General features: G+C 49.9%; 1 protein-coding gene across 1 annotated transcript in view; it reads right to left on the reverse strand.

The window, feature by feature from the left end:
- Positions 1-3,864: 3,864 nt before the first annotated feature.
- Positions 3,865-18,430, reverse strand: part of MICALL2 (MICAL-like 2) — a gene marked incomplete at its 5' end in the record, with an annotated part of 16,931 nt that continues 2,365 nt past the window's right edge. The window contains 15 exons of the mRNA XM_009871340.1: positions 3,865-3,950; positions 4,037-4,083; positions 5,426-5,540; positions 5,870-5,943; positions 6,289-6,379; positions 6,824-6,947; positions 7,511-7,566; positions 10,271-10,420; positions 10,937-11,052; positions 11,371-11,446; positions 12,302-12,456; positions 12,689-13,357; positions 13,700-13,821; positions 14,491-14,651; positions 17,011-17,152. Of these exons, the coding sequence (XP_009869642.1) occupies positions 3,865-3,950; positions 4,037-4,083; positions 5,426-5,540; positions 5,870-5,943; positions 6,289-6,379; positions 6,824-6,947; positions 7,511-7,566; positions 10,271-10,420; positions 10,937-11,052; positions 11,371-11,446; positions 12,302-12,456; positions 12,689-13,357; positions 13,700-13,821; positions 14,491-14,651; positions 17,011-17,152 (2,184 nt within the window). The remainder of the gene's footprint in view (positions 3,951-4,036; positions 4,084-5,425; positions 5,541-5,869; positions 5,944-6,288; positions 6,380-6,823; positions 6,948-7,510; positions 7,567-10,270; positions 10,421-10,936; positions 11,053-11,370; positions 11,447-12,301; positions 12,457-12,688; positions 13,358-13,699; positions 13,822-14,490; positions 14,652-17,010; positions 17,153-18,430) is intronic.

The following is an 18,430-nucleotide window of genomic DNA, read 5'->3' on the forward strand; positions in this document are numbered from 1 at the left end:
CCTGTGTCTGCTGCAGATCAACTTCTTCCTTGAAGAGGGAGCTGATGAAAGCCAATTTCCCTTTGTGCTCATGGCAAATAATTTGGAGAATTCCCCTTGTTTACTCAGAACTGTTAATGATGCGTCAGAAATTACCTCCGAGATTGTAATTAAAGAAAACGGCAGAAGAGAGAGACATACACACACACACACACACACACATTGCCTAATCGCAGTTTCCTCTGCAAGTCCTAAAGTGCTGGAGCAGACAGCAGCTTTCCCTGTCAGCCCAAGCCTGCAGAAAGATCCCCAAGAACCGCCTAAATGGCAGAGGCTCTGGGGTATAGCCCCCAGGTCCCGTACAATGCCCCACACTCCTCTTCAGCTCCAAAGAAAGCAGCAGCAGAACTCTGGGTATCCAGGAGCTGGCGGGACCACAAACGCAACTGGAGGCCATCAGGAAATGAGCAGGAAGCTCAGTACCCTTAAAACCATTTTGGAAGTGGAGCAGCTGACCCAGAAGAGCAATTAAGCTCTCAGTCATCACTGAAACGCAGACGCCCACACGCACACAGCAAAGTATCAGTCGACCTCCTGCTAGCCTGACCTCAGGGCTTGGCGTCCGATTGGGCTGGAGTAGAGCACAAACAGCCCTTTGCCGTGGAGAACCAACAGGAATTTGATTCCTGTTCAGTTACAGGAGGGTGCCTGGATCGCCCCATCACTCAGGGGTGATCGCTGTGGAGAGGCAACCGAAAGCATTTCCCAGTGTCTCCCTCCTCGCTCAGTCCCAAGGCCAAATCCTCCTGCTTTGTCTCCTGGAACACTTGCACAGGGTGAGCAAAGCCGCTTGTGCCGGGAGAGCAAACGGGGGTCAGGCAGGGGAATCGGCTCAGCCGAAAGCAGCCAGCTGGAAAAAAGCTGTTCCCTCTCTCCACCTTAGCCAGCGGCTTAGTTTGTCTAGGGCTCGTTTCAAGCTTTGGACTAGGAGAGTGGTGGAAATGCAAATCTTTTGAGTCCCAAATTCAAGGTAGAGGAAGAAGGAACAAGCTGGGCTGTCCTCATGTTCGCAACCAACAGTTGTCTGTGTGTGCAGGAGCTGCACAGACCCCGGCCATGACCAGTCGGTGCTCCATCACTACAGGCAAAAGTTTGGGTCTCTGGGCAGGAGGTGTTTGGATCACTGCTTCGCCATTTATCTGCTCATCTGTGGTGCAGAAATAATGGAGGTCAGTATCAAAGATGGCCTCACACCAGCCCCAGTGGCACAGGGAGGAAGGCTGGGGCCCTGTCTCCACTCCTCAGTATTTCTCTACCTAGAGACGACTTAAGCACACATAGCATTTCCAGGTGAACCTCATATCCCCTAGACCACGGTTACCATCTCCAATAGACCCCAGCTGGCAGAAGCAGCCGAGTTTTCCTTTCAAAACCTCTTCTTGGAGGCAGGTAAGTACACTAGCAAGTTTAACAAGTGCCAGCTTTCTGGCAGCAGTCAGTCTTCTCATGGAAGCAAACCCTACAGCAGGTCAAACCGTGCGTTCATTGCCACTGCAGGTGCCCGGAGGTTGTTGTTTAAGCACCTTGTGATCACGTTCATGTGTAGATGCATCTCCTGACTGCCTTGAAGATGAGCAAAGGTTAAACTGCCCTGTGCCTCCTGCAGAGGGAAGGATTGGCTGAGTTTGGACGATGCTCCTAAATCCATACAAACTAAACTTCTCAAGGTTGGAGTATCTCAGCCTGAAAAGACGAAAGTCCAGCAATGACAACCCAGGACAGCTATAGGAGAGGAACCCAATTAGGAAGGGTATTTCCCTCCTTCAGCAGAGGTGGTGCCAGCTCCTTCCCTCTCAGCTGGCAGCCCACACAGGCAGGTTTAATTCCATGGAGCCAATGCCCAGGTCTGGAAGAGGGGCTTTCCTCTCTCCCCTCACAGCCCTGGGAAAGCAAGCTTCCCAACAAGCAAACCAGGATCTCAAGACACAGCATGCCAGCCCCTGTGGTCTGCATGTACCCCAAAACCTGCTCATCTTCACCTCTGGGCAAACATAGGCCAACACCGAGCAAAAAGTGTGGTGACAGCACTTCCATCAGCCTTTTACCTGATGAAACTGCGGTTCAGCCATTCTCCTCACCAATGCCGCAGTACAGCTATGGCAGAACAAGCTCTGCCCCTCACCTTCTCCCCCAGACCGCTGGGATCTCACATGGCTTGGGGATGTGGGTGATGTTGAAGCAGCAAGGGGGAAAATGCACTTACCTGAGAGCTGGGGGGGAAGTTTGACATGTAAATGAAAAGGCTGAGAAACCCCTTGGTCCTGCTGCTCTCCCAGCTCTGGTCAGGGGAGTGTCTCCATCACAGGTCCAAGCTCCTGCTACCACTCCCAGCTCCAGAGAGGGATCATCAGTGCTCACAGCAGCCAGGGCAGCTCACACCCAGCAACCCACATCCCAAACTCATGCTGGGACTCCAAGATTTGTTCCAGCAATTTTTTATTGGACAAAAGCATACGTAGATACAAGGCGTCCCACCACATGTACACACACGACACACACCGGGGGCACCAGGAACCCCCTCGGGCAGTACCTCACTGAGCGCACCCCGGCGGTGCCCAGGGCGGGCTGGCTGGGACAGGGAGTCCCACTGCCACCTCGTGGGCAAGGGACGCATCGCCTCTGCTTTGCCACCGGGCACAGCTGGCAGCAAACCTCCTCTGTGCAAAATCCCAGGCCGTTCTGCAGAACTCGACCCAGAGAAACCTTAAAGTACCTGGCTTGGAACAGGGAGGGAAGTTCACACACAGCATCATCATGAATTAATCCGACATTTCTCTGCCTGTTTCCATCCCTGCTCCCTAGGTTGGCTGGGAAGTGAGGATGCTGCCACACAGGGTGGGTGTCTGGCTGCAATCGCGGGACTGAGGGAAGAGTAGAAAGACTCTGCCAACAGCCCAGGACCTGCTCATACTTGCCTGGTCTCATCAAGGTGAACCACAGCACCCCTTGAGGGCGCTGGCTGTCCAGGGACGGAGCCTCAGGAATTGAAATATTGGTCCCATGCAGAAGACTCACAGGTGAGCAAACCCACTAATTCCCTTCTGTTCCCAGTTAGCACCAGGTTGTTAAAAGACTTCTGTTTGTTTTCAGAAGGACAGGCCATGGACAATGAAATCCCTGCTTCACTTTGCAGTCAGAGAAATAAGGAAGCTACATTCTCCCCCACAGAGGGAATGAAGCAGTGAGCAACCCCTCATGGCTCTGAGAAACCAGCCTGCATCCACTCCCAAAAGGAGGGCTGGAAACAGAGCACTATTGCTGAAACTATTCAGGGTCTTGGACACCTCATCCCACAGATGCAGAGGTAGCTCTGCTCTGTCTCTCCCCAGGTGACAGGCCTGCAGCTCCATTTTGCACTGGAGTAATGAGGGGGAGCCTCTCCATCTCTCTTAACCCCTACCGCCTGGCTCTGTGCATCTCTGATCCTGGCCAAAGAGCCACCGCACAAAACGGGAGGGAGGAAGGGAGGGAGAAGAGTCCTTTTGCAGACCAACGTCGTGTCCTTGGTGCTGCCCTGGCTGGCGGGAGTGGGACACCATGGGGTGACACACAGCATCATGCTCCTGAAGCCAGTTCTGAGCTAGTTCCAAAGAAGGAAAACAGTCTTAAAAGTCCATCTTCTATGAAAGGTATCCTTGCACTTCATACCAGCGCTAGTGGGAATTCGCACTGTCCCTTAGGTCCACAAACTTGCAGTCTCCATGTCAGGGAGCAGAGGAGTTTTATCACAGTCCTGCATGACTCCAGGAAAGCAGCACTGAGGAAGCAACATACCTTTGACGGCCCTTCTCTGGGCTGTTGGGCAATGGAACATCACTCCTGAGTTTAACTCTTGTTTTTCTGCTTCCATATTTTGGACAAGCAGAATTTGTTCTTCTTCTTCTCGGCTTCCTGGTTCTCGAGAGATCCATCTGCAGGAGAGGGAGGAGACACAGAGCAGGTTGAGACCCACAGTTTCAGTGTCACCCAGTGCTGCTCCATTAGAAAGCGCCCTTACCCAGCCTCTGGATCATGTTTGCCAACATCTGGTCCTCCTCTTGCTCTCTGAAATAGAACAGCACGGCATTAGAGCACCTCTGCTATGAGGACAGGCTGCAGGAGCTGAGGCTGTTCAGCCTGGAAAAGAGAAGACTTTGAGGGACCTAATAGCTGCCTTCCAATACCTGAAGGGAACCTACAGGAGGTCTCGGGAGGGACTTTTTACAAGAGTGTCCACTGACAGGACAAGGGGAAATGGGTTTAAGTTGAAGGAGAATAGATTTAGATTGGACCTTAGGAAGAAATTCTTCAGTACGAGGGTGGCAAGACTTTGGAATAAATTGCCCAGAGATGTTGTGGCTGCCCCCTCCCTGGAGGTGTTCAAGGCCAGGTTAGATGGAGCCTTGAGTAGCCTGACATAGCTGAGAGGCGTCCCTGCCCATGACAGGGAGGTTGGATGAGATGATCTCTAAGGTCCCTTCCAGCCTAGGCCATTCTATGATTCTATGATTAGAAAACCGCCACGTTTCACGACAAGGTGGTAGACACTGAAAACCACTCAAAGACTACTGCTACTTCCCCAGTCAGAAATGACCAACCTCCATTGCACACTCTGAGAAGGGTGCAGGAAAAAAAAAAATCAACAGTTAGAGGAAATTGCATCTGGGTCCCTTGAAAGCAAGAGTCTGTGTGGGGATTTCCAAAACAGTCCAGTACTGCAGCAGGAAAGCCCTTCCCCCAACTGGCCTCTGAAATCATCACTGAGTGGTGAGACAGCACCACACCTGAGGAGATGATCAAAGGATGAGACAACAGTAGCCTGGGGTGCTGCAGAGATGCTCACTGAAATCAGGGACAACTATGCTGCTATCTCCTTGGGCCTGGGCAAGGCCAGAACCAAAGGCCTGAGCATTACTAGAATCCTCAAGCTTGAGTTGGTGCCCTGAGGTCAAAAAACCAGGCTGCTCTAAGCAACAGGAGGCACAAATCCAGCTCCTTGACAGTCTTCCTTTGAAGGGGAAGGATCCAATTCTTGACTACAGTTCTTTCACTTGCTGCAGCAGATGAACACATTGCTGGCTTCATGTTCCCAGAGTCCTCCTGCAGCTCCTATGTCACCTCCATCCTCCCCATCTCCAGCTTCTCCCTCTCTTTCTCTGCCTTCTACATTTTCACAGCCCTCATCCTCAGAGCAGCACTAGCTTGAGAGACCACTGAACATGGCTGTGATCCTGATCTCAGTTTCTGCCAAGGAAGTGACGGCTGGCGAGAGGTCACCACCCACCTCTCATGGAGCATAAATCTGGATTACAGCCATTCATCCATCCCTACAGCCTGGGCAGCAGATGAAATACAATGGAAATCATCCCTGGTGTTGGTTCATCTCCCACCATCTGAGGGCCCTCACCTCAGTCTGTCCTCATCCAGGCACTCCACAATACTGTTCCGATCATTGACCGTGTTCAGGTACGAATCCAGCAGCTCCTTCTCTCGCTCCTTCTCCCTGGGTGTCTTCAGTTCTTCTGCAGAAGACAAGGCAAGTCAGTATCACAACTACTCCATCATCACTCCTGCTTCCACCCTGCTCCAACAAGTCCCTCTCACAGGCCCGAATTTTATTATCCTCACACTCAGGGGCACATCTTATATCCCCTCAGAAAGCACAGGTGGGTTGGATGTTACAGGGAATCTGCACCTGACAGACTGACAGCGCAGCCAGGAGACATCCCCCAGTGAAATCTCAATTCCTGGCACCATCATTCAGACCTGAAGGACATGCCAGGGCTGGCACACAGAGCAGAGGGCTCCACACAGCCAGGAGCCAGCAGGACTCAGTGCAGCCCGTCCTTACCTGGCTTGCTCATGAGGCGTCGCAGCTCCATCTCAATGTTCCACTGCTGCTCCTCCAGCTGCTGCTGTTTCATCCTGGAAGGGACCACAGAAGTTACTGCCCCTCCACGCCCCAGCGCTGAACACTTCTCATATCGTGCCAAAGCCTCATCTCTGCATGGCCCTCCACCTGGGGGAGGGCTGGTGGGTCAGGGGAAATCTTCCTCTACCACATTTGCAAGGTTTCCCTTCCCAGATCCTGGGTGCTCATCAGTGCTCAAAAGCCCAGCAGCCAAGACCTCAGGCAGTTCTCCCAGAGCACTTCCTCATCCCACCAATTGGCACATTATCTTTTGGGGCTGTCATGTTCCCTCTCTTTCGCTGCTCACTGCTCGCAGGTGAAGCGCACAAGCAGACAGGTGAATTTGGGGTTGTACTTACTTGTACATCAGCTCTGATTCCTGTCTGAGCAATAGCTGTTTCTCATGGATCAGTTTGAACCAATCCACCATGAGGGCATCCTCAGACTCGTCTGCAAAGGAGACAAAGGGCAAGACTCCTTCAGAAGCTGCATCAGTTCGGTCTCCCTGGCTCAAACACACAGTCACTTGAGTGAGAACCTATGGTAATTATACGAGTCACAGGCAACCTCAAGTGAAAACAGCTCATCTTTGGTACTCCTGGGTACAAGTGAAAGGATGCAGAGCACTCCCTGCACATTCAAGGAAGCTGCTCACAGATATTCTGTTACAGGGCACCCAGCGCATCTTCCATGGGGCCAGCTCAACTCTGCCATTCTGAATGAACTCACTAAGCCTTGCAAAACTGGAGCCAGCCATGACAGCCAGCCTGGCTTGTGACCCAAAAGCCAGATCAATAGCAGACTTTTGGTCCCAAAACTCCCTGATTCTCAGCCAAATAAGCACAAGACCGTACTCAAATAGGTTAGGAAACAGCCAGAGAGGGTCTCCTTTACCTCCCTCACAGACACGAAGCTGCTTCTCCAGATCCACTCCTTTTAATTCCAGCTCATCCAGCTGCTTCTCGATGTCACGCACCTTCTCCTGGATTTTCTCCTCAGGGAGATAGTCTGGGTGCAGCTAGAAAAACAAAAATAGCAACAAATACAGCCTAGACTGTCTGCTGAGGTCACAGCCCCAGCAGTGATGGGAAATGACCTAAGGAGCCCAACTGTAGAGCTGTGTCCTGGAAAGCCCAAGTCAGCAGAGATGCAGAGCTGGCTTCTCATTACAGTGGTGGCTGCTGCAACATTACAGTGCTGGGATACATTTGCCAATCCACAGACATTCTCCCTTCATTGCTGGGGGATGCAATGTCTACCAGATTTTCAGTTGGCTTGGTCAAAAAAATGTGGAGACATGGCATTTCAGGATATAATTTAGTGGTCATTAAAGGCCTTTTCCAACCTCAACAATTCCGTGATTCTATTCTATGATTATTATTCCAGCTTCTATTGTCCCCCTGCATGGGAGATAACCAGCAGTGTCTCTATCTAGTTTTTTCCCCAGAGCCTTTCACCCTTTCCCTGTGAATTCAAATAAACCCTCCCAATAAGACAAACTGAGATGTATCTGGGCAAGCACTCCAGCAGCACACCCAACAACCCCAGCCTGGTCCCCTTACACCTGGTTTCCAGCCATACCTTGGTTGGGGACACTGCTTCAGGGCTCTGGATGCTTTTTGGAACAGAGATTTTAACTAAAAGGGAGAAAAAAAAAACAAAACGCCACAACAGACGTTAAATAATTTTGTGGTGTAGGACAGTACCTAACACCACCAGAGAGCACAACAGGTCCCTGCCACTCTGACTAAGATGAAAGCTATGATGTCCACAGGCAACAGCACAGCCCAAGTTACTCCTCACAGCTGGACACTCAGATACCCTCCGGTCACAGGGAGCTGCTTTCATCCCCGGGGCATAGGTGTGACTTGGGACGCCGCGTCTGGAATATTGACTTCCATGTTCATTCATTATCTTGTTAAAACTCAACGATATTTATTGTGGCAAAAGTCTCCACTTATTAAGCTTCTCAAAGGATAGAACAGAAATATTGGGTTACTGTCACAGGAAACACCAAGATATACTTAGAAATCCCCCTCTTATGCTCTGGTACAAAGAAGCATCAGTAAACACTGATGAAACAAAGATGGTCTAGGGGACCTTAGCATAGGTCTCAGGAAACTATGGTTCAATTCCTTCCACAAAACACTTCCTAGGTGAGAAGTCCCTTAGGCCCCACTACACAGCATTATTTAGGCCCTGGACACCTATTAAAATCAATCCTTAAGCAATGTGTATTTGCTCCACTGCGCCTCAGCTTCCTCTGCCCAACTGTGCTGCAAGGATAACTACAGAAGAGTGTGAGGTACTCGGATACCCGAGGGGCTGGGCTGGATAATTACCACAGAGAGAGAACAGGCGTACGTGGATGATGTGATAAGGAAGGAAAACTCTAGTGTCAGAAGAGCATGGCTGTAAGAAAGGCAGCAGCAGTGCAGGCTCAGCACATACAAGGAGAAAGATGGGACAGGCAGACTAGGGGAGCCTCATGAGAGTCTCTGGCAATCGATTCTCACTCAAGGAAGAGCTCAAGGGCAGCTCTCCAACTGCCCAGCCTTTGCTCTAGTGCATTTTCTAGGAAGAGTGCAAAAGCAGAAGATGCTGGATGTTGCAATCAGCTGTGTTGTCCCTGCACTGCTGCCTCTGTCAAGGTCCTCTTCCCCCAGGATGCTGCTGGTTTGCTGCCCTGTACACTACCTGCAACTTGCACTTCTCTTAAAGGTTCCTCCAGGAGAGACCTGGCCTGCCATGAGCAGTCTGATGCTACTGCCTGGGCAACACCTACCCCTCCCAGCTTGGCCCTGCATCTCCAGGTTCCTTCCGAGTGACCCCTGCAGCACCTCCAACCAAGGCAGAAAGCTGCACCACTCATCGTGAGAAGAGCAAGGTCGCTGGAGGGGAACATCTAGTAAAGTGACACTCTCCTGACCAGCTCAGGGTCTGATATCCCCTGATATCCTCAAGTTCTGTCTGGACAGACACAGGATGGGTTGGCTGCTTGCCTGCAAACTGGAAATAGGACAGTTGGCAAGAAACCCCGGGAGCCTCCTTTCTCAACAGAAAACACTACCTATGCCAAAGAAAACAAATGATCTCCAGAAACGCTCCCCATCCGCAGCCCCACACAGGGTGAAGGGCAGGAACGGTGGCTGACTGCTCACAGCGTCTCTCCGAGTGCTGAGGTAAAGGTCTGTACAGAGGAGCAACAAGTCTGTCCTTAATCCACAGGTGACCAAGTGACAGCAGCAAGAGAACTGCCTTTCACACAGCAGAGTTGCACAGGAAAAACAGGGGGAGACTACTGGGAACGTTTCCCGTAGCGGGCACTCCCCAACAATAATCACCAAGTTTTAGAAAGATTCATCTCCCTTATCTTAACAGCTCACTTCCTGGGAAAGATGTAATGCTGAATCTTGTGGCTGAGTCTGAGGAAAAACGAGGTGGAAAGTTTGGGGAAAATTATGGCAGTGGAGGCATGCTAAACTTATAAAATAGACCAAACACTTGGAGTTTAAATGCTTCATAGCTCTGAGATGTGCAGGCTAAAGACCATGCTGGAACCAGCTAACAAGTACTAAAGCATGAGGCCAAGAGCCAGCACGATCCATCCTGCTTGCTACAAGACAGGCATCTGAATCAGGGCTGAGCCCTGCTGTGAGGACCTTCTAGTCCAAACAGATAAGACAGAGCCAGCTGGGGTGAGGAAAGCAAGTCAAGCAAACAGGACAGCAGCAAACATGAGGTTAGTCCCAGGAAATTTCATTTGCATTGTGGTGGAATATGTAGGAGCAATGTCAACTGGGCAAAGGAGGAGAGGTACATAGTAAAGCTGTGGCTGAACATATGGGAGTAAGAAACTGGATTAAGGGTAGGGACAAACTGGTCAGAACTGGTTAGGACTTCTCAGGAAGTCTACGAAGCAGCAGCCTTGGCTGCTGCTGCAGTGGGTCCCGCCAGCTGGAGTCTCTGGCTGACAGTTCTCTGCATTCCTCTTATTTCCCAAAACCACTCAACTTGGGAAGAACTGAGACATCAACTAGATCCCAGTTCCCTGAATTAGGAGATGGTCCTCTTCATAACTCCGAGTCTGAAGAATGACAGTGCAGTGACCTTGACAAATCCCTGTTTTAATTTCTTCCCTTCCCACTGAATTCTCTGGCCTGGCTGATTCCTGCTCAGGCCAAACTGGCTAATAAAAATTAATGACATAGATTTTTCTACCACAACAGCCACAGGCTTAGCCACAGAAAACTCAGGGACTCATCTTCCATAATGACCACTCAGGCTGTTCCGTGAGAGTGCAGAGGAGAGAGTGCTTTAAGAAGGCAGAAGAGACCTTACCTGTGATAGTGCTTTTCTTCAACTGGCTGTCCTCTTTCTCCTTCTCGGCAGAGCCCCCAGGGTCTTCCCAGCTTTGCTTTGAACTTTGACAGCTCCTGATAAGATCTGAGCTGGGGGTCAACTTCTTCTTCACGAATCCACCAGATGAAGCTGGATTAAGAAGCACAAACAGGCTTTGGGTGAGAAATTTCAACATTTATCTCACAAAAATCTCTTTATTGCTCAGCATCTCTGGCACTCACCACTAGCCACCTTCATTTTCAGTCCTAGTTCTCCTCTCTTGATGATAGCGAGGGCACAAGCCCGAAGGAAACAGGGAAAAAACACCGATGGCAAGGCCAGAGAGAAAGGTGGAGGAGAAGAATAGACAGTTGGGAACGATCACTAAGATTTCTCACTATTATGCATTTACCCAAGAGAGAGTAAGTAAAATCTTTCTTGCTGTCTTGCAGAAGAAGGGGATCCTGTGAAGACTGAGTCCCTCTCCTTGGGGAAGGACAGCTCTCCAAATAAAGGCACCACAGGGCCAAAGCCGGTGCAGAGAGCAAAAATCCCTGAAAGCAAGGCACAATCTCCACCAACGTGCTCCTTACACGTGCCTTGCAGCGCTAACACCTGTCCCCTGCTTGACTAGCAAAATGAAGGCAAAGCTTATATCCTTCATACCAGAGTCCTGCTTTGCTGAAGGGACAACTAACGGACTTGGCTTTGTCTCCTTGTGTGCTGGGCTCCCTGTTCCCACCTGGGAGTTATCAGTAGGTTTCTTAGAGCCACCTTGGTCTCTGCAAAGAAGAAAGACAAAGGTAGGAAACCATTCCTCCTGCAGAATGATCCACAGGAAGAGTTCTGGACATGCTGGCTTGGATCTCCACCTGGGATAGTCACACTTTTCTAGTCAGAATTGAGCAAGTTGAAATATGCTTTCTGTCCCCAGCAATGAAAGCCTTTGCTATTTCCATCAAATTGCTAAAAACAGAACCATTAAAACACAGGAGCTCTTCCCTCCTCTGTGCACACAGACCTGTGGCAACAAACACAGGTGGAAGCATGGACATCCCCATGCACTTGTCATGGAGACCCACCAGCTCCAAGACACTCACTGGTTGGCTACAGGCTTCAACCGAGATCTCCACTCTGCAGGGCATCCAGACTTCTCTTCACCAACATTTATGCTTCCTAAAGAAAGGAACATAGCCAGATAATATCAGATCCAATAAAAAGAAACAAGCCAGATTTGAGTCTCTGGAGGACCTTAGGAGATAAGCCATGCACTGGGGTACGTACTATGATGTTATTGCAGCAAACTAGCACCAGCTCAACAAGTTTAACATGAACGGACTCACATGCAATAGGTAATAAATAACCTTGGTGGCATTTTGCCCATTTCAGCTCAAATGATACAAAATCTACACAGCTACAGAAACACAGCTGCAGTGTAAATGAACAGGCACGTTCCACGGCAATATAACACAGAGAACTCAAAGCTCAGAGACCAAAGAATGGGGCAGGAAGGGGGTGAGAAAACCCACGAACTCACTGCAAGCTGCAGACTTCTGGCCCACCCCAAAAATCAGGCCATCTGGAAGTGGTTGAGACACCAGGTACCCCCAGAACATCATCCCTTTCCCCACTGCTCAGTCACCACGGTGGAAGCTCAGTTCAAAACAGACAAGAAGCCAAGTGAGCCCCAACTGCAATCACAAAATCATCCTGAAGTTCTGGCAAGGCCTCCCACCTGGGAAAGCCTACCTCAGCCTCTGAGATCCACCATGATCCCAACGTTTGATGGCAGTTAGCACAACTCCAAACATCTGTTGATCCTCAGAGAGAAAAATCTTGCCATGCTTACAGGGACCAATTGCACAGGGACCCACAGAGGTGTGTGGACACAAGGACTCACAAAACACTTATGTAGTGGTACAGACAGAAAGTATGGGAGTCACTGACCCATTCACCGTAGTGGTCCAAGAGAAAGGCATACAGTTGGCATGCTGTGTCCAGCAGAGCTGTATGTGAATCAGTCATCCTCACCTTTGATGTCTTTCGACTTTGGCTTGTGCACAGAGTCAACAGGTTTGCTGGCAGTCTGGCTCTTGGGCAGAGCGTCTGTAATCTTCTCCTGTTTTGGTGCTGTGTACCCTGTTTTGCTGGGCTGTGCTTTCGGAGTTGGACTCTGGCACTGAGAACTGGTGGGAGAAAACTTGCCACTGCAAAAAAGAACAACCTAGTGAGTGTTTTTGAAAGGCTGGATCTTCTTACTGGCCTCTGTTCTGAAGACTTGGATGAGCTCCCCTACGTGTCTTTAAATCTCAGCCACAAAAGCAATCAGGGAAAGGGGAAGAAAGACACAGGGACTTCTCCAAGTTATCCCAAAGATCACCTTGCCGGTAAAAAGGGAAGGAGAAATAGTACTTTTACCTGCTGGATGCTGAGAAGCCAGTGGAACCGGGTCCTCCTGGTCTGTTTGGAGAGGTGTTTGATCCGGCCAGAGCCTGTATAATATGGTTACGTGCCTGAGCCTTCTCAGCGCTCACTGGACTGACTTCAGTAGTGGTTCTGGCAGAGGCAGTTTTACCAGGGCTATGAGAAGGGACTTGGTTTTTAGTGTCAGAGGTTTTATTGCTGGAGGACTCTAATGACCGAAAAAAATTTTCTCGGGCTTGCTGTGTTTTTGTTGTGGAGGTTGTCCAAAGAGGCCCTTGTGGGGCACCTTCACGGTGATCTGTTTTATTTCCCAGCGTGGTACCTTTGCAGTCATCTGATTTATTTACAGCTGAAGAGGACCATGGAGTATTTACACTTTTGAAGCCAGAGCTTCCAGAAGATGAAACAGATGGTTTGGTTGAATTAGGAAGGCCCTCCTGGCTGGGTTTCTTCAACACCTGCTCCGGTTTCTTGGGTTCTGCTGCTTTCTGGAACACCCTGGCAGCAGTAGGGGCTGGGGTACTCTCAGGTTTGTTCCCGCTGCTGCGGAGACCAGAGACCTGGACACTCTCTGGCTGCTGGTGGCTGGTACAGATGAACGTACCGGGCTCAGGCCCAGCTTTGTAGTTTCCAGGAAGAAGCACGTTCCAGCACTGCCTGCACCTGTGGATGCAAAAGTCTCAGAAAATGTGCTCCAGAGCACAGGGAGGTCATTGGCACAGAGCTGAGAGTGCAGGCACGATTTCACCATCAGCACAGAGAGGGTGAAGGTACCACGCTGGCAGTGAGCAGACCCCATGTGCACATTCCTCAGGCACCATAAGAGGAGCTGCTGATAGCACGGCCTGAAGTAGGAAAGGTGTGGATGAAAACAGAGCTGTGTAAAGAGTTTCCCATACACATGGATGAAGTGCAGGCCCAGGTTGCCTCCACCCCCACATCACCCTCCCTCCAATCCCAAAGGAATCAGGCTGCCCCTCTGTAACCCACTTGGAAAAGCTGTACCTGAAGCAGTTCCTGTGATAGAGCTTCCCATCGACCAAGTAGCGCTGCACAAGATGCACGTGGTTCCCACAGATCCCACAGGTGCTGCTGGGCATGTTCCCGCTCTCTGCCAGGACCCCTTTCTGTGAGGAGAAGCAGTGGGTGAGCAGGCAGCACCGTGGCTCTGCACACAGCTACGGATCTCCAGAGTAGGCGAGCATTCAGCGTGTGCGGTTGGCCAGGACAGAGAAGTGTTTTCCAGAAAATCCCAGCTCCCATTAACCCCTTGTACATATAAACTGGAACTGACCGCAGGAGGATAGAGTAAGGGAGATTTGTTTCCACAAAGCCAGAGGACAAGGGTGTTTTGTCTGCCTGCTGGAAGTGCAAAGGTCTCTGATTTGAATTAGCTGGAAAAGGGCCTTACCCTTCTGAGAGAGGAGCTTCCCTTCTTCCAGCCTGTTTTCATCCCTACTCTGCTTAGAAACTGTTTCCAAAAAACTAATGAATGTTTTCTAGCAAAAAGAATAGATTCTGTTAAAAATGCCCATGCCCATGGTCTAGGAACAGCATAGCCATGTCCTAAGACACCCACGTCCTCTTCACCATCAGATGAATCCCAGATGACTGGTAGCTTTCTGATAACTCTCATCTGCATCTGTGCAGCAACCAGACCTCTGGACTAAATCCCCCATAGTGAGCAAAAAATTTAGAGACTAAGTCCTTACCACTAAGAGCCTTGAAGTAGCCTAACACTCTAGCTCACTGAACAGATTTAAAGTATAAAGAACACCTCAAGGCACACCTCTTACCGTGGTGACTGGGGAGGTTTCTTTTGGCTTAGCTCTGGCTGGTGGGTGGGCAGGAGGCAGTTTTGGTGGCACTGGCTTAGGAGGCTCTGAAACAGCTTTCTTCTCAAGAGGCTGCTCCTGAGGTTCAGAGGAAGGACGCTTGATTCCAGCCATGCCTCCAACTGGAAGAAAGTAAGAAGCGAAGATTTGAAAGGAACAAGAGGAAAACCCATGGGCTTAGACTAACTTATAATGTAAGAAGATCCAGAGGTGCCTGAGGGATAACATGCAGAGCATGCAAGGGGACACAGGCTTCCCTCACAAGCAGTTCTGTAGTGGAGCGAGGGCCAAGAGGCAACATGGGAATCTTACCAATATTCAGCAGAATCTGTTCATTTTTTTTCTTCTCAGGGAATTCCACAGAGGGGAATGCAAAAGTGGAAAAATATAAAACACCATCCATCAATGGTGTGAACAAGATCTTGGGTTTGTACCTGGCCCACAGCGTGGCTGGAACTGATCTGACACAGGGACTGACGTTAGGTATGAGAGCTGAGACCTGAAGCACCAAGGGTTTGCTTCACTCAAGTTGCTGTCTGGCCGACTTCCTACACACCCTGAACCTTCACTGCTGTGGGTGTCCAATTCATCTCTCAGCTGGGATTCTCAGGGACCAAACAGGCTTGTCAAAAGCAGAAATGACGACTAAAACCACATAATTCTACAACGACAAAGACTTGGAGGTGCCATGGTGGTGCTGATGTGGAAACCAAGGCTTGCCACAAGATGCCTGCAAACGTCCGATCCTCTTTTCCTTGCAGATGAAAGAGAAACCCTCTAAAATCACAACAAGCAGACTAAAGAGAATCTCCAACACACTTCAGTCAAGCACCAAATGACGCCCAATGCCCTGGGAAGCGCAGGGAGACTTCCCTGGGAAACAAGCCTTCATGCACACTTTTTACAGCCCCTCATCTGTTTTACAGGGATGTTATTTTTGCACCACTTCCCATTCCAAGCGAGACGTCCCTGTGTTCCTTGTGGGATACTTGAGCCACAGCTTCACTTTAAGAGTGAGCAATTAAGTGACCATCTGTCTGAAAAACGATTATACCCTTTCCCAGTAAATACAGAGAGGGTCTGGGCAGGGAGCAGAGGGGAAGCTCAGTTCCCAGCAGTCTTCTCTCAAGAAATCTGGCTACCCAAATAAACACCCAGGGCTCTTCTACTGCAGCGACCAGCGGACTGGTGACAACTGACCCAGCCAACTGGTCAGACTCAGCTTGCCCCCTCACTTCCCACTTGTGCCATTTATGGAATTCCCAAAGCCTAGCATGAAGACGGGTGGCTTCAGCTCTACTCATCTGTAAATGTACGACTTCGATAAAATATCGGCCCCTCACCCTCTTTGGCCTCCTGTGTCCTGCTTATTTCATGGTGCTGCTGGAGCGCATTTGAAGGGCGTGACTATGGTATTAGGAGTCTGCTGGGTGTCAGAGGGCACATTCCTGGCTGGCTCATTTTCAGACATTCATATTCACCCTAGCAACAGGAATGCAACCAGAGTGTTTTGTGGGACACTAGAGAGTATAAAAATGTGCTGTGCTTGATGACATAGCAGGCAAGATGCTTGGAGCGGGGAGGGGGTAAAGACCCCAAGCTGACCCAGATTCCCACGACTTGGCACAAACACAATGGGATTTGTTTGTCTTCCATCAGAATGGTTTTAAAACAAGAAATAAAAAATGAAGAGGGTGGAGGGAAGAGGTTGTGGAGGGAGAGAAAGAACATGCTTAAATGTGTAAAGAGGTAGAGAAGTGCGAAGAGTTTAGACATTAAAGGCAGCTCTCGGGGTGAATTGTGCTTTCTTTTCAAGACACAGGACATTTTCAACACATATCTGTCTTCTCCATCTATATTCACCTTAACCAGTTAAAGTCATTCATGTCCCACTTTCTAAAGTTTCCTCTGGAGGAACCTGTGAAATTGGTTTATTGTATTATTTCATTTTGTAGGAGCTTAAAGCCAAATATAAACCAAGTCTACAATAATGTTCCTGTGAGCCCAGATAAACTCTCCAGTACGTGAATCTAGCGCCTCGGCAGCTCTGTGATGTTTTATGTCTGAAAGAATTGCTATCACAATTAAGGGGGTCATTTTCGTCTCCTTCCTTATCTCAGTACAGCTGTGCTGGACAAGCCCTGCCACGGATGCACAGCCTCAAGACAGAGGTACTCAAGAAAGAAGAGCCAAGGTGGAGACCATGGAGGGGAACCTTCACTGCTCCTGGCTGGCTGAACCGTAAGAAATTCTAGATTGTATATCAAATTTTAAGGCAGTGGCTCCGTCCTGTGCCCTTCCAAAAGCATTGGTGCTTTTGTAGGCCAGTGTGTGGAGAGTTCAGATCCTCCACTGAAACAGGGCTGGTACCCAAAGGCCTCTGTGCAGTGTACCTCGCGTTCCCAAGCTTGTTAGGAGGCAAGGGAAAGCACAAAATTAAGCCCTGATCCCTCCCGCACCTCCAGGGAATATGGTACTTACTAGGAGACCGTCCATGGAAGTAGTTATAATACTGGGACACATAGGTGAGGATGCTCAGCCTGTCTGGTACCCTCAGAGCAACCATATCCTCGGCATCCAGCAAGGCTGGGATCCCCAGCTCCTCCTCTGCCACTCGAAATGCCTGAAGAAAGAAGAAAAAAACAAAAACCAAGGGTTTCAGCGCAGGCAGCAGAATTGCTCTTCACCAGAAGTAAGGAACCCCACTGCAAACAGCTTCCCTAGAATAATAACTCTGCTGGGGAACAGCTGCACCAGTTTAACTCCTACATCCTACGGCCGTTACCGGAACCAACAGAGTCGTGGCTTCCAGCCACCGCCTTGAGAAATTCAGGCAGGGAGCCAAAAATCTGGTCTGGCAAGCCGGCCGTAGCTGACTGCACGGGAACTCACCTGGGCTTCCCCTGCTCTTCCTCTCTCTGGCTATGCCCAGCTGCCGAGAGCGAGGCCTGGCAGAAGGGGATGTGTCAGTCCAGGCTGGCAGATTCGCTGCTAGGCTTCCAGCCCAACCTAGAGCATTCCCAATTCACAGGGTGCCGGTAGGTGTTTGCAGGCAGCTCTCTATCTCTGAGTGCAAAATGTTAACGCCTCTCGCCTGCTCTTCCCCAGCTGAAAAAGGGGAAACCTCGGGCTGCAGGAGGGAGCTCTCTCTCCCAGACTAGAGAAGAGAAAGAGAGGAATAATGCAGAAGAATTCCTGATACCTAGCTCCCTTCCCTAGCTTAACTATTTCCATGCTGCCTTACATGTATTTGGGGCTTTGAAACTGCAGGATCAAAGTCAGTAAAGTAGGGAAAAGTTTTCTTTTGCCTCTAAACCAGAGCCTTCATTAAAGGGGGGAGAAAAAAAAGAAGCAACATTGATAAAGCAATTTTGCCTTTGCTCAACTCAGTGTAGGGCTTTTACTAAGGACTTTCTCCAGGTCTCTTCCTTCCTGGCTTCTAGGAAAAAACATTCTCCCTCCTGCTGGGGATCATCCCCTTGACATGTCACCACAGCACAGGATAACAGCACTTGCAGGACCGAAGGCACCGAGCAGGCTACTGGCTGAAGCCCACAGTGAAAGGGTTAAAGAAAGACTTGAACACACTAAAACCCTCCGCATCTGACCTCTGGCAAGACACACCACAGTGTTGGTGTACAAGCCAACTATTTCTGCTTAGAAGAAACAATCAACCATTATTTTTTAGCAAGATAATTACAATTTTTTTCCATTGGGTATCCCAGTAAAAATGCAACTGAGCTGACATCAAGCACGCTTGCAGCCAGTTACCTCCGGTGCGTCATCCCAGCTGCCAGCCCAGCCTGGCACTCGTCTGTCTCGTAACCTTGGACTTCATATACTCTTGGGAGTGTTCCCCACTGCACTGTCTGCACAACTGGTCTGACCAGTGGAGTTTTTC

This window comes from Apaloderma vittatum, unplaced genomic scaffold, assembly GCF_000703405.1.
Source record: "Apaloderma vittatum isolate BGI_N311 unplaced genomic scaffold, ASM70340v1 scaffold13756, whole genome shotgun sequence".
Lineage (NCBI taxonomy): Eukaryota > Metazoa > Chordata > Aves > Trogoniformes > Trogonidae > Apaloderma > Apaloderma vittatum.